We start from the raw sequence: 14772 nt of genomic DNA, 5'->3' as shown, positions 1-14772 counted from the left end.
TCTAAATAATAGGAGGAAGCTGTCAAGCTCACAAGGTTCATAGAAAACTTCTTCCTTTTTTAGCTTTAAAACTGATTTGGGCTCTCTGTCGTATCTGGTAATTGTTGCTATTGAAGAATCCAATAGGCATAAGGTCTGATGGAAGAGGTGGTAGAATCGCTGGTCTTCAAGTGACAGGAACGGCTATCGAATACTGTCCGGACTGTCTCCCAATACGCAGGACTGACTATCTTGCCATATGAATACAGTCAAGTCAAGCGAGTCCGAAATTGCAGGCCTAGGCCTCTTGAGATTGTAGGGCCAGAGAACATGAAGTTAGATAGAGGAGTGTAACTATGGGCACGCGATACTTTTATTGTTATTCTGAAACACTACCATTTACTGCTTGTTGATCAAGTATAGTACCGTACACACCTTACTGTGTCTATACAGTTTAACATCTCCAACTCATTAGCACGTGGTTGTGAAAAGCGAGAACTTGCTCGTTGCATGAAAGAATCTTTATCCAGTAGTAGCATTGGATAGGATACTGACATGGCAATTCCATGGACTCTAGCTTCGGCAGAGTAGCATCGTCGTTGACAAAGCTCAGCTAACTTTTGCTGATGTAAAAAGCGGCGTAATGCGGCGATCAGATCATCCCCATCATCGTGTTTCCGTTTCACCGAACAGCAGTGACTCAGGCTAGCATCTCCGCGGTGTGTGATGGGTTGCGATGATAAACATGACAGCCTATTAACCACTTTCGTGCGCATATTCGTTGCGCTTTGGTGGCTCACGTGAGCAGGCGCACTGCTGTGCGTGTGCTATGTGCGAAATGTAGACAAGCAAAGTGTAATTAGCCGCCTGTTGCTGTTTGAACGGGTGTACGGCACAACACAGTACACTAACATCGGTTGCATGTGTTGTGTGCTTCTGTTTGAAATTTACAACATCAAGTCAAAGCACAACTGTAAAAATTAGTGTTTTGATATTGTTTTTCGTGCTATCTGAAAATGGCCAGAGAGAAATGAGAAATTCTCATAATATTTAATAATGTATAAGTTTGATGGGTTCTTCTCAGAGATAAGCTTAAGCTGCTCAATGGCACTTCAATTCATGTTTTATGCTACACGGCGCAACATTCCAACCCGAATGCTTAGATGATGATGCTGTATGCTTCACGTCCATTTTCGTTTCCACGATCTGCCTGCCTGTCTGGCCTCCTCAAGCTCGCAATGAATTTACGCCCGCTAAATTTACTGCCCGGCCTCAAGGTTACTGGTGTATACCCCCCCCCGGTGCCGTCGTGGTAGGCAAAACTTCACTCAGTCAAATTTCGGTTTTCGGTTCGGAACTTAATTCGGGCCTGTTTTTGTGTGTGTTGATTTCCACCTACAAGTGCTGCTATGCTGCTGCACCGGATGAGAGGCGGCATAGCGAGGCACCACTTTGGGCAGGTTTAATTGTGGCGACCGTACCGCGAATGGTCAGGGTTACGCGAGACCTTGAAACAGTCTCACACTCGCAATGGGCAACATTTTGGCAGCTGACGATGAGTTTGGCATCACCTGGGCGGGCACGCTACAAGAGCGCAATTCGGATTCTAGTTGAGGGTAGAGTGATTTAAATTATGTTATTTTATGTAGGTCTCCGCGGTGCGCTTTGAGCCGGGTGGTGATTGTGCTACGAACAATGCTTACGGTCAAATGGATGGTGCGGCTCTATTAAAAGGGCCTACCGCCGACCTTCATGGAAAACCCACAGGAAAAAATACTACCTTTTGTTGTTTTTTCTACACAACATTTTGAATGTTCTGTTAATTTTTTTTAAATAGTGAAGTATGAAAATATTTATATTTTGAAGTTACCGTTGCTCTTGGTCTTTTTTTAAGGGCTTTTGGAGGCCTATGGCACAAAATGTGATAAATCCCTACCATGTTTATACGTTTCTATAGCGTATTAAACATTTCATTGTACGCATCATTAATTCAACGTTGTTCCCTCTACAATTTATCCCATTATTGTTTTGAACATTAAAGACCCCAGTCATTTTGGGCATTTTTGGCACGTAGGGAGAAATCGGACCGAACACAAAACACGTCCCGGCTGAGCTTGATCGATAATTCAACAATCGATCGTGTACGCTAATGATAGTGACAGCACGTCAAAACGATGTCAAATAAAACACCCACCACCCAGCCCAGTTGCGTGTCTTTGGGAGAGGGAGGGGGGGGGGGGTGGCCTTTTCTTACAGTCCGAAAGGTTATGACCGGATCCTCGAGCACTTTCTAGCCCATTGAAGGTAAAAATTAATCTAAATGGACGCCGGGGGGGGGGGGGGTTAGCCGCGAGAAGCCGTTTTACTTTCGCCTCGTGTAATGGCGGTTCGATTTTGCAGCGTCACTCGTCGCGCCACACACCATCCATACGTGCGATCGGCACTTTCATTTCTGTTGCACGATTGGATGCATTTGCGTACGCGCCTGCCGCGTCGGTGGGCTTTGCGAGAGCATTTGCATTAGGAAAGCGTTGAACGGCAGGGGGTGGCGATGTATCAGTTCTTCGATCAGAAGCGGTTGCGTGGGGCCTAACACACCCAACAGAGGGTGAAGACACATCGATCAATTGCTTTCCTTCCCTTTCATTGAACGAATGACAGAATGGCACCCGGGGGCAAGACTTGGGCCGCAGGAACTGATAATTTCACCTTCATTTGAGCATGAAATATGCCGCAGAGAAATCATCATTCTATCTCTATGCGTACCGCGAAGACGCGTTTGTGGAGGGTCTTTACGGCGACAAGAAAATTATACACGTCGCAGTAATGTGTAGCAATCGGAATGAAATCGAGGTGAACAGCGTCGCCCCGAGCTCTCCCTTACGATCTGTTTTTTATGTGATGGAACACTTCACTGTCTCTTCAGACTTAATCTGCTACCTTTTGGTGTGTTTGGTTTGTGCGTAACAGCAGCGATTAACTAGCGAGGGTAGGACGAAACGGTTGGGGGCAACTTACGATCACGAGCACACGTGCGCACGCATAAAATCGCGCGTGAGTTGATGAACGTGAACGGACAGCCTTGCACACCCAATGCCGTACGCATGACGGTGGCAGTTCGGTTGGTTAGTATGTGTTGGGTATGGTTAATGAGATTAGTGTACAAACATACAGCAGGAAATATTTGCACCAAGATACTGCTCAAGTACATATATTCTTTGGAGTAGTTGTCTCCCGAACGAACCTTGATGTAATTAAACTGATATGGAAGCAGTCAGTACTCCAACGAAGTTTATTCTTTTCCCAGAAGATCGATAAAACCATTTTTATGTGGAATAATTACCGGCCGCTCTTTGTATTTGGCCCTGAGCGTCTGCGTAGATCGAAAACTGTGCGCACACCCTAAAAGGGTTCTTCTTCGAGTCGGTCACCTTGCCTTTACACTGCTGATTCAGAAGACACTGTCTGACAGCAGACGCACTGGGAAGGATCAAGTAGTGCTAGTTGCCGAGGTTGAACAGCATATTTTTGCACCAACAATAAGCCATTACCGACCGTCCCACGTTGTTGAGCAATTGCAGAGCGAACCAGTTTGTGCCAGCCAGCCAGACATGTACTACGGCGAGCTGAGACCCAACGACGGCTCGATGCACGAGTTTAGGGGTGGAAATTAAGCAGTAAAATGGTCGTGACAGTTCATCTCGATTATGCACTGCAGTTTGGCATTGTAGGTTTCTGTACGCGTGGGTAGCAATTTCCAGACAAACCACACACACACACACATTTGGCACGTACGTGATGCGCTACACGAATTAAGCAAGCAGTATGTCTGTCTGTATGAGGCTGCACGCCAAAATTCTTCGGCCTTTCTACCAAGTCCAACCGCCGTCTGTGTTTGACATTAACGTTTCGGCTAGCCCTGGCTCGCGGTGTAGAAAGCCAGGCGACATAAAAATCATAGACAGACAGATCATTAAAGTGGTGTTGATCCAAAATTAGGAAAATGGTTACGCTTGGCCGAATCTTGACATGTTGAACGATTTTACGATGCTTGACAGAGCGGCCGTTGGGGAAATCGTTGGCCGCCGAGATAGGCGTGTTAGTTACGGGTTGCGTGATGCGCTGTTGTATTTTGTTGTAAATATGTAACAGGCAAATCGGGTAATGGCTGACTGAATGCTGGAACGGTTTCTGGAAGATTGATGATACCTCGGCAGCGTGTGTGACAGATGCAACCCCAGTACAAGTTGGTGACGGAAGAGAGGTCTAGTATTTGTTTCAATTAACTTAGAAGAAGATTCGTTTGTAATGGATGTGAAATGATCATCCCATACTTATCTAGAAGTGGTCAAAACCATTTTTGGGTAAAGTTCAAATTTTGCTGTGCCTGCTGTACCTTGCCGACAATTGTTAGTTTGCGTTTCGGATTTTGGAGCTCGAAATTTCCTCCGAACTGGGCCCAATGATGGCATACCCAAGGGTGATGTGTTAATGCTATCCGTGGTTTGCAATTCAAACTCCATACTGCTCATTTGCGGTTACAAAGTTTTGGACAGCTCCAAAATTGAGTTTTCCGACGATACGCCAAGCGTGCTTGCGTGTCTTCCAGAGAGAAATAATCGTTTAGTTTGCTGGCAGGCAGTTTTATGGACTTGGAGAGTTAGACTTGCTCTGTTGGGCGAGTTGCATAATCGTTTTTTTGCTGTGTTATATTAAAAGCAGCATAATCAATTACTGTTATTACACGGGTTATTTAAATTGCATGATGCAAATGTGTGCCCGTCTCCTAACTCCACGAAACTTCGTGGTACGGGATGCAATCTGGCCGTCAGGCGCTTTCGGAAGCCTCCACCACCAAGTGGGCTATTAAATTTTATTCCTTTGCACAATCGTTTGATGAGGTTTCATTTAATCAGTGTCGGTTGTGGAGGTGCCGACCGGAGGGGGCTGTAATAAAAGCGAGATTCATACATGTACCTACGTAAACGCTTCGGCGCCCGCTCAGTCAGCTCGCAAAACCTTAAAGTTGCCTCTTACGGCCGATGGGCGCTAGGTGACACACCTCTATCTGCGCAGCCGACCGTCTATCCACGGGAGACACTACCAGCGGTGTGGGAAAGATTTGTTTTACTTACGTCGCCGTCGCGGTGCTAACCGGTGCTAGTAGATTCGAGCAAGAGATTCTGCTTTTTGTACTGTTCAATTTTATGCGTTGTTGGGCGTCTGGTTAGATCCGATCGTGCTGTAGTGTGCAAGATCGTAGATTCTTTTACGCCCGGGGGTGTACATTGATACATTCGCTAGCCAGTACGGGCGCGCAGCAGTAGTTGCATTGACAGGGGTCTAGTAGATGAACCGGAAAACTATGCAATTACGACGCCTTCGTCATATTCGTCACGATGTAGTCACTCTGGCTGGTGCCTCTAGAGTGTGTGTGTGTGTGTGTTTGCGCGCAGGTTTTATGGGTAGGGCCATGCTTCACTGAAGGTTTTTTCGAGAGCAGCAAAAGCAAAATAGGCCCTTCTTTGAAAAGTAGGACTGGAAAGGGTTTTGCAGATGTCAGCAATGGTGGAGATCGTACCATATCTGGCAGGTGGTAGGAATAGTGGTACGCTCCAACACAACGCTCGTGTGATGTGAGGGGGGTATAATTTAGTTAAATTCAGGCAAATTTTTGAAGGCCTTGGTTCGCCAGTCTTAAATGGTCCGTGCAATTTAAGGTCGGATTTCGTCGCAAGATAGCGCATGCTATTAAAATCAGGTAAGCCCAATAATAGAGAACCCCTTCAACATGTCGGATCACAGGTCTGTGGTTTTTTATAGTAGTATCGGTATCGATAGTATTTATAGCCGGCTCTCTCTCTCTCTATACTAGTGCCGCTCGTGACTGGTAGCAGTATTTGTTGATCTTTTACTTCGTCGCTTCAATGTTTCGAGGTGCACAGGCGCTCGAAAGCGTTATTTGTACAGCATACAGCAGGCAAGCAAATATGCCAACTACACACACACACACAGCGAATGTGCAGTGTTGTGCAGGTGTTTGCAATGGCGACTGCATATTTTGTGGCCTTTTTTTTTGCATTGTCGGTCTCGCACGATACACGGTCTCAGATAAAATCTAATAATCGGCACCACGTACTGGTTGTGGCTCATAAATTATCGTCATTAACTGTTTTATGCTGGTGGACGGGGCTACCGAATGCTGCTACTGAAGTATGAGAAATTTGTGATAGGCTGTAGAGATATGGTACAAGTACCCATTGGTGTCAAAGTGACGATGGGTGGGAACGATTTTTTCTTTTATAGTATCAAACACATTGTTTGGGTGTTGGTAATGCACATAAATTCCGGTGTGACTTGTTTGAAACTTATCGATTGATGTAACTTGTTAAGTGCCTGGTAGTTTATGCCCTAAAAATGTATTACCAATTATTTAGTCTGGTTGTAAATCGCCAGCTAAGTTTGCTTAAATTTGCTCATTATATTTTATTTCTTCTCCTTTATGGGGTATCTGAACTGTTTTTCACATTCGTATGCGTACTGCTACTCTATCTGATCACCATCCGAGTCTCCAACTCCAGTCGGTCAGATTTGTTTATTTCATCTTACCCGCGCCTCTCAGAACCACCTCAATAAGCCGTCTTTATTTTGAGCATTCTTCTTGCTCGCTTACCTCGTCGTGTCCGTTCCTTTTCTGCTCATTTAACGATGGCCTGTTTTTGCGTGTTTTAAGCGTTTACCCAAGAGAAGAAGAGGTGTTTAATCTTCAATTGCGTTTCGCGGCTTGAAAGGCGACAGGAACCAGACACGTTACCGTGCTTCGAACACTTCTATTTCGAGAGGATTTGAAGTAATGTCCGTCTATCTTCAGGAAACTGATTTATATCTTTGTGGGTGCAGCACTGTAAGGGGCGTAAAAAAAACCACAACCCTAGAACGATGTGAGGGAGAGCAATACATTTTATGATAGGGTTTTGGCCAGTTTTAAGCTACGTTTAGTTTCATCACGCCGAATTTGATCGTTTTGTGAAGATGCTGTCATCGTATTGCTACGGCCAGATTGGTGGTGACATCCGACACAAACAGGTTTTGTGAACACGCGCCAGCCAAGGATTTGTGCGGGTGGAAATGTAGTCTACCGAGAGCGTGAGACGTAGCGCAATTAAATATTGAACGATTTGGGCGGCGGCTCGAATTACTTGCACCGAGCAGGTATCATTCACCGTTCAAGAATGTTCAATACATTGTTTTAAATACCCGGTTGCGCATGGGTGATGATAAGGCGTAGAAAGTGATCCATCACGAGACCTGTGCACTTGGGGCGGCATCAGCCTGTTGTTGTTGTTATGCTCAGCAAGTTTTCCACATTACGTCACGCGTTACGCGTCAACGGTGGGAGAGGAAGTGGGCGTTCTGCACCAACGAGCTGGCACTTTTTTGGCGTGTAGTTGTAGGAAGGGTTGGTTTTATTTTCCACTATAAAAGCCCTTAATGTGTCTTCACAAGCATACGCTCTGGGGGAAATGGCTCAACAATTTGCACTTAAAATGTGACTTATTATACACGGATGTTGGAGAGCCATTTATTCGGTTCCGCTTGCATTAGCTTTGGTGTTTTTTTTTCCGATTCGTAGAATGTTTTACCTTGATAATGAAAACAAGTAAACAATATAAAAAGAACATATGAAAACGGTTATAGTTTTAAGGGAAAAATCCTAATTAGTTGAACAACTAATTGTTGAGTAGCTACATATATTAAAGTTCGTAAGCATACGTTTAGCTACACATCAAAGTCCATCGAACCGTTTGCTTTTTTTCGTCATTGCTAACGGGTACATGCCGCACTGTGTGCAAGGAATTTTGAAGTATGCAAATGATCCACGCCTAAGGTTGGACGGTCCGTACGAGTCTTTCTCCGAATGTGCTGTTTTTGTTTTGTACAGGTTTCCTTTGTTTTTTTGGTTCGTTTTCTCCATTTATGCTCGTACGCTTTTATGCTTCGATACGCATGATCGATGAAGGGCTGCGTTTGACGGATGTTACTTTTTGTGCGCAGAAGAAATTAATTTCGAATCGATGTAGATGTCATTCTGATTGATTCATGTTAGTACGGGAAGGATAAGACGTTCAGAGGGTGGTGGTTCACTCATTGGGAATGCATCCATAAAGTGTATTCAATTTTATTTATTTATTTGAGCATGATGTATTACTATTTAAAAAAAATCCTTGGTGGACTTCGAGGTAACGCGTAAACATTTCTTGATCTTATTTGAATTTCTTCAAGATCATCTCATGAGATGATCTCGTATGAATGAGCTAAACAATGACGTAGGGCTATAGAAACCGAATCATCTTTCCGAGATGCATTCACACACACGCTAACACTGACTGGGCTGCAGTGAAACAGTTTCTCGATAATGCGTGCTGTACACCGAACAGATGTTAGGGTTTCAAACTACAGGAAATTGTGTTTTTCTTTCACAACAAGAATTTTCTCCACTAACGCCGCCAACCATGTGGTAGTTTCGAAGCTGACGCATTCCGTTTCGACACCCACAAACTGTGTCGTGGACGATTTATTGCGTCAAAATCACGCCCTGATTTGTGAGACTTGGTTCGTGTAGGTCCGTTTTTTCTACACACAGTTTGTGAAGTTTAAATACAATTTGTTTAATAAAATTTGTTTAAATTTATAACTCATAAGAGAAACGTGTTAGATCACACGATCGCGATCGCGTCATATTTGATGTCAGTTCTGCGTCCTTCTTGGTTCGACGCTCCTCTTTCAATTTTCCACTAGTGGCCATTTGGGGTGACAGCAATAATGTCGCCTTTTTCTCGTTTTCGCTGTTTCGTGGGTCATGATGGCGCCTTTCGGACGGGGCACACACGCACACACGCGTGATGGTTGACCAAAACTCATCACTGTCGTTCCTGCAACCAAACCGACTAATTGATACCGTCATCTTCGGTGGTGGGTTTTTTCTTTCCCCTTAAAAATACACACACACACATATGCAAGTTTTGGGTGACGTGAGGTACACGGATTTCCTGGTTACTGATATCTTTCCTTTTTCTTGCTTCTTTCTACTTACAGTCAAAACCTGTCAACCGGCTGATGCCGCCAAACATTCACACAACGCTGCAGCGACATCTGAAAAACTCGACCAAAGCCCCCTACATACCGCAGTAAGTATTGGACCGCCGACCTTCAGAGTTCCCGTCGATTGCTGAACCTTTGCTTGGTTTTACATTTTTTTTGTTGTTGCTCGTTGTTGCTGTACGCGAGTTGTTGATTTAAACTGGGTGTGTAGTGATGTCGCCACCGTAGAACGACGGCCATCAATGGCATGCAGATTTGGGGTTTTTTTACACCTACACGCAATGCTTATTTTGCATAAAGAAATTATATCGTCTGCGAAGAAGATGACATTAGAAATTAGTCAGAAAAACACATTTTCCACCATAGATAATAGTCCCTTTCGGCGAGGGCGATGCTGCGACATCTTCGCCTATCTAACCGCACTTGAACTTTCGCCGACTGTCCCCCCCCCCCCCCCCCCTGAGGCATCCTTTGTGGCGCTTGACCGAAAAGAAAATTCAAAATAAAAAACATGCAAACCGCGTCAATCACTGACACTGCCAACACAAAGCCTAGATAGAGGGACCTTTCGCGCACTGCGAATGACGACGACTGTCTGCCACAGGCACAGTCGTCACCGGGGAAGCAGCGTCGTCTCGTCGCAAAACAGAGGCAAATAAATTTTCTCTCCGCAAAGGTAGACAAAAACATGCGTCGGTCACAGGCTATCTGGCTCGGAAAAAAGTGTCCCACAGATGGGACACTGGGGAAAATGTGTTTGCAACTTGTGCGATTTTTAAAGCGCCACCAGCGCAACAATCCTACCAGCTGCCGGTGGTTGCTGTAGTTACATTCTTCTTTCAATTATTTTTGGTATATCTGACTGACCGTGACTGAACCGCGTGGTGTGACGGTGAACTGAATGCTAAATAGCTCTTCTGAGCCTCTATCGTTCCACCTTGCCAGTGTTTTCTGGATTGAATCAAACATAGGATTGAAATGTTTGGTGGCTCGTTCTCAGTAATACGAGCTGTTGAGATACTTTGCACCGTAATTCGAGGATTCAGCTGTGTGCTTTCGCACAGAGTAGTTAGTATACGTTACCGCCGCAATTTGTGTCTTGAGCCCAAAATTTAAATCTCATTGCTGTTTCGTTTCGTGCGGTTGCCGAATGTCATTCAAATGTTTGCCCAGGTTCTTGACACCTGTTGACGTTCGGGCGCAATTTGATATTGCAAGAATTTATAAATATGTTGGTGCTTCAAACGGACATATCCATGTCCCTCGGGTAGAGTACATTCGATCCGGTGTTCCGTTCCGGAACGAAGAGCGTTAAGAAAAAGGGTATTTTTTTGTTAACTTTAGAACCTGTTTTCCACGCTTAGTTTTGCGTATTGATTTCCACCATGTATTGATTTTTTTTTTGACGAGCATGAAATATATCTTCGCATATATAAGCGCATTAGTGGCAGTAAGTCTCTGTTTGTCTAAGCGACATACAGCAACTTTCATTAAGTGTCCCCTGCCTTTGCACAGCCACAACAAACAAGTCCAACATCGTTATTGGCTTTCAACAACAACAAAAAAACCCGTCGAAAAAAGCTTTCCATTTCAACCAGCAGTGTGTTGCGGTGCCAGGCCTTCACAATGCTACCTCGTGTTATTGAGGTCTGGGATCTGGGGAAAATTTTATGAGCCAACAATGGTTCTCTTTCGGGTTCGAAATTAAACCTCATTAAGCATCATTTTACGCGCGCTTCTCGCTGGCAATGGACGCCGGTGGTTGGTGATCTCGTTCGGTCCACTGCTCTATTGTCGTCGAATTGACCGGAAAACGGTGCGGTCCTCCGACAACAACATTCTCTTGTGTGTGTGTGTGTTTTCGTTCGGTTTCAATTAGGTGTATTCACACTCTTATTAAGTGTGATCGTGCGGGGTTTTATTTGCTGTTCATCTTCACGAGCCACGCATTGAGTCATCTGTGAAGGGTGTGATTTGCTAGGAAACGGTGAGAGAAAGTTCTTTCATTTTCCGCTGCAAATTGCTTGCATGCTTTGCCTTGACGATTTAGAATGGTATTTTGTGAATGAATCGAGTTTCTCATTCGTGGGAGGATCTGCCCAGTTTTTGGCACAGTTCCCGAATAAATGAGAATGTGTCGTCCGATTCGTTTTGTCATTCGAGCAATGTGCATCCATTAAACCGGTGGTCCGTACAGCACGGCTGACGGAAATTGTCCCCTGCACGCATTCCTCCTTCATGTTGCAGCTTTTACTTTAATATTTCATTTCCGTTTTTTTCCCCACAGATTCCATTTCCCAAATGGCAAACCACCGCCAACGATTACGACGGAAACGACGATGCAGCGATTGGAGCAGGTTTTCGACAAGATGCCAAACTACGAATGTACGCGAGACAACTTCCAGGTGATCGTCCAGATGTGCCAAGTGCCCCAGTACTGGCGCTTGCCACTGTTCATGTGCACGCAGCTCACCCCGAACGGTGCCGTTGATGGAGACAAATTCCTGCACTTCTGGCGACAGTAAGCCTCGCATTGTTTTACATTCGTTGAATTTGAATCTAATTATTATACGCCCGTTTCTGTTTTTTTTTTTTGCAGGATGACCTCATTCTGTCACGATGCAGCATCGCGATTCGTCTACATAATGTCACGTGGTGATCGCACGCGACCGTACATCTTGCCGGAAGACTTTGCGCACCTGATTCAGGATGTCGTCGATACGCATCCCGGGTTGGCATTCCTGAAGGAGGCAGCCGAGTTTCACTCCCGCTACGTACATACCGTGATAGCACGCATCTTCTACAACGTGAACCGCAGCTGGACGGGCAAGATCACGACGGCGGAACTGCGCAAATCGAACCTGCTGGACGTTATTCAGCTGTTGGAGGAGGAGGAAGATATCAATCAAATTATGGCGTACTTCAGCTACGAACACTTTTACGTAATCTATTGCAAATTTTGGGAGTTGGATCGTGATCATGATCTCTACATTGACCAGCAGGATCTGGCCAGACATAATGATCATGGTATGGAATGATAAAGGAAAACGGATAGGCCTGTACGCACTCGCCTCTAATGCGCGTTTGTTTGCCTTTCGTTACAGCTCTCTCGTCGCGGATGATCGAAAGAATCTTTTCCGGGTGCGTGACGCGAAGTCCCCGGCGAGGCAATAACAATCCGATGATACAGGGCCCCAATGGACCGAAAATGTCGTACACCGATTTTGTGTGGTTCCTGCTGGCGGAAGAGGACAAATCACATCCGACCGCCATCGAGTACTGGTTCCGCTGTATGGATGTCGACGGTGACGGTGTCCTGTCAATGTACGAGCTGGAGTACTTCTACGAGGAGCAGCAGCACCGTATGGAATCGCTCGGAATAGAAACACTTCCATTTGAAGACTGCCTGTGTCAAGTATGTTCGCCTGGAGACGGTAACGAATAGCAGACGATACGTTAATATATACTTGTACTCTGCAGATGTTAGATATGATCAAACCAGCAACTCCTGGCTGTGTAACATTGGCCGATCTGAAACGCTGCAAGATGACACCCATTTTCTACGACACATTCTTCAATCTGGAGAAATATATGGAGCACGAACAGCGTGATCCATTTGCGCAGCGTGAAAATGATGATGTGAGATTGAGCGTGTCGCTGCGACTGTTCTGTGGGGAACGATTTTTAACGGATTTTTGGTTAATCTTTTTAGCTTTCCGATTGGGATCGATATGCGGCCCAGGAGTATGAACTGTTGGTGGCTGAAGAAGGCGGAGATACGCAAGGGTAATATAAAACACACAAAAATTCAAACTTTTCCTCTCACTTTACCTTCTCTTGGAGCTTTTCTCTTTAAGTCCTCTCTATCTATTTCCTACTCTGTTTCTATTTCACTCATGTTATGTATGCGAAATGCAACATGCAATACTTCTTTCCGCTCTATTCTGTAATAACGTTTCCGACTACTCTTGTTCACTCTTTTATACCTATCATTTTATCTTATCACCATCATTTCATTTATTTCAATTTTTCCGTCGTTTGGATCGAATCGATTTAAACATTGTAAACTGTTTTGGCTTCATTTGGATGGTTTATAGATTTGTTTGCAAAAAGCGCAGACCGCTGCCACTGGGAGACTTTTATGATATTTGCTTACCTAGTTTAAATGAAAATACAACTTTAAACGAATATTCCATTCCATTCTCTCAACTACAAAATTTAATGGTAGAATAATCACAAATGTTGGTCAAATTGATCCGTTCTCTCATTTGCAGTTTCTTATGCAAAATCAGTATCTTTCTGCTTAAAAGTTGGCCAATTAGTAAATTAAATTCGCCCAATCTTTCTTCTGTCACACTTCTCTTCAAACCTTCCTTCTCTTTCTCCTCCTCTTCTGCATATCTCTATGTTTTTTCTTCTTGTGTAATCTGCTGAGCTGTTGTTTTAGTCCCGATACTTTGTATCTCTTTGTAACACGTCGAGTAGTTTAGCATTTTATACGATTACAATATTTACCTTAATACGTTTCTTCCTGTTTCTCAATATCTGTTTGTTGTTTTGTGTTTGTTTTCTCTTACTTTTCTCCCTCTCTCTCTCTCTCTGTTTGGTTTTTTTTTCTCTACACTGGTTACATACACCCAACTTTATCAACTATATGCACCTACACACAACTTAATTGCCTCAACATTCCTATCCGACACGTATTCGATGGTTTTATTGTTTCGTTTTGTGTACACTTTTCTGTTTTCTGGTGAAGGGAGGAAGAGACCCGATAAAGATAGGTGAAGATGATTTACAAGAACGAAATGTTTAAAAGCGTAGCACACACACTGTTTCTATAGGGGTAAGGATATAAACTATAGACGAAATGGATATCATATTAAACCCAAAACATACACATCCATCTTTAAATGCCATTAATCTCTATATGATTTCATTGCAAAGAAAAAAAAAAGCATTTCACTTGTGCGCATCTCATCATCGCGTGCTTCAATTTAATAGCGCATTGATGCTGCAATTTCACCTCAAATTGGAAGTAATTTATACGGCTATACATGGCGGCGATTCTTCGATGCTCTAACATCTGACCTGATACATATCTGGTGCATACATACGATGTGTACATTATAAAAATGTTTTAAAGCAAATTACCTGAATAATGAGGCTGCCTAACCGATCCTAAACACGTGGCTACGATGCTAAAAATTATTATATTCATGTGCTTTAAAATAACGTTATTTATTGAGATCCCCGGCGGTACATCTTTCACGTTATAGATTTGTTGGAGCCAGGAACCATATCATTTATTTTCTTTTACACGTATTTCAACAAAAAAAATCCTTCTTAGCTCGAAGAGAAATTAAAAACAAAACCCCTTCTACATTACATTTCCCGAGAGTACTCCCCCCCCCCTCGCCCGGTTTGTAGAACTTTCGGAAACTCGGACATTAAAGCCTAGTGCTGGAAAGTGTGTGTGTGTGTGTGTGTGTGTGTGGTTTCTACTTAACAGTTGTGTCCTAGTTTGTCCTCCTCGATGCTCCTAGCGAACTGTGTACATTTATCGTTGTTGTGTTGTACGTGCCTGATGAGTTTGTGATTGTGTGCTTGCGGTTTGACGAATGCATTTTCTCAAAGCTCACAGAGTGAATAAGTGATTTCTTGTTTTTTTTTCTTTTTCTCTAAATTACATTA

At 44.0% G+C, this 14772-nt stretch overlaps 1 protein-coding gene across 24 annotated transcripts in view; it reads left to right on the top strand.

Moving 5' to 3' along the window:
* LOC118506742 overlaps positions 1–14772 on the top strand; it is a 51885-nt gene that overhangs the window by 28718 nt on the left and 8395 nt on the right. For 19 of the 24 annotated variants that reach the window (XM_036044318.1, XM_036044321.1, XM_036044320.1 and 16 more), the window contains 6 exons: positions 9076–9167; positions 11369–11602; positions 11681–12108; positions 12186–12496; positions 12562–12720; positions 12794–12867. In XM_036044318.1, the coding sequence (XP_035900211.1) occupies positions 9076–9167; positions 11369–11602; positions 11681–12108; positions 12186–12496; positions 12562–12720; positions 12794–12867 (1298 nt within the window). Of the gene's footprint in view, positions 1–9075; positions 9168–11368; positions 11603–11680; positions 12109–12185; positions 12497–12561; positions 12721–12793; positions 12868–13837; positions 13926–14772 lie in introns of those variants that run through there. The other 5 variants (XR_004905540.1, XR_004905539.1, XR_004905538.1 and 2 more) reach the window with 2 other exon arrangements.

The sequence above is a fragment of the Anopheles stephensi genome, chromosome 2 (genome assembly GCF_013141755.1).
Source record: "Anopheles stephensi strain Indian chromosome 2, UCI_ANSTEP_V1.0, whole genome shotgun sequence".
Lineage (NCBI taxonomy): Eukaryota > Metazoa > Arthropoda > Insecta > Diptera > Culicidae > Anopheles > Anopheles stephensi.
The sequence above is the reverse complement of the archived record's forward strand: the minus strand, read 5'-3'. Positions and strand labels throughout refer to the sequence as shown.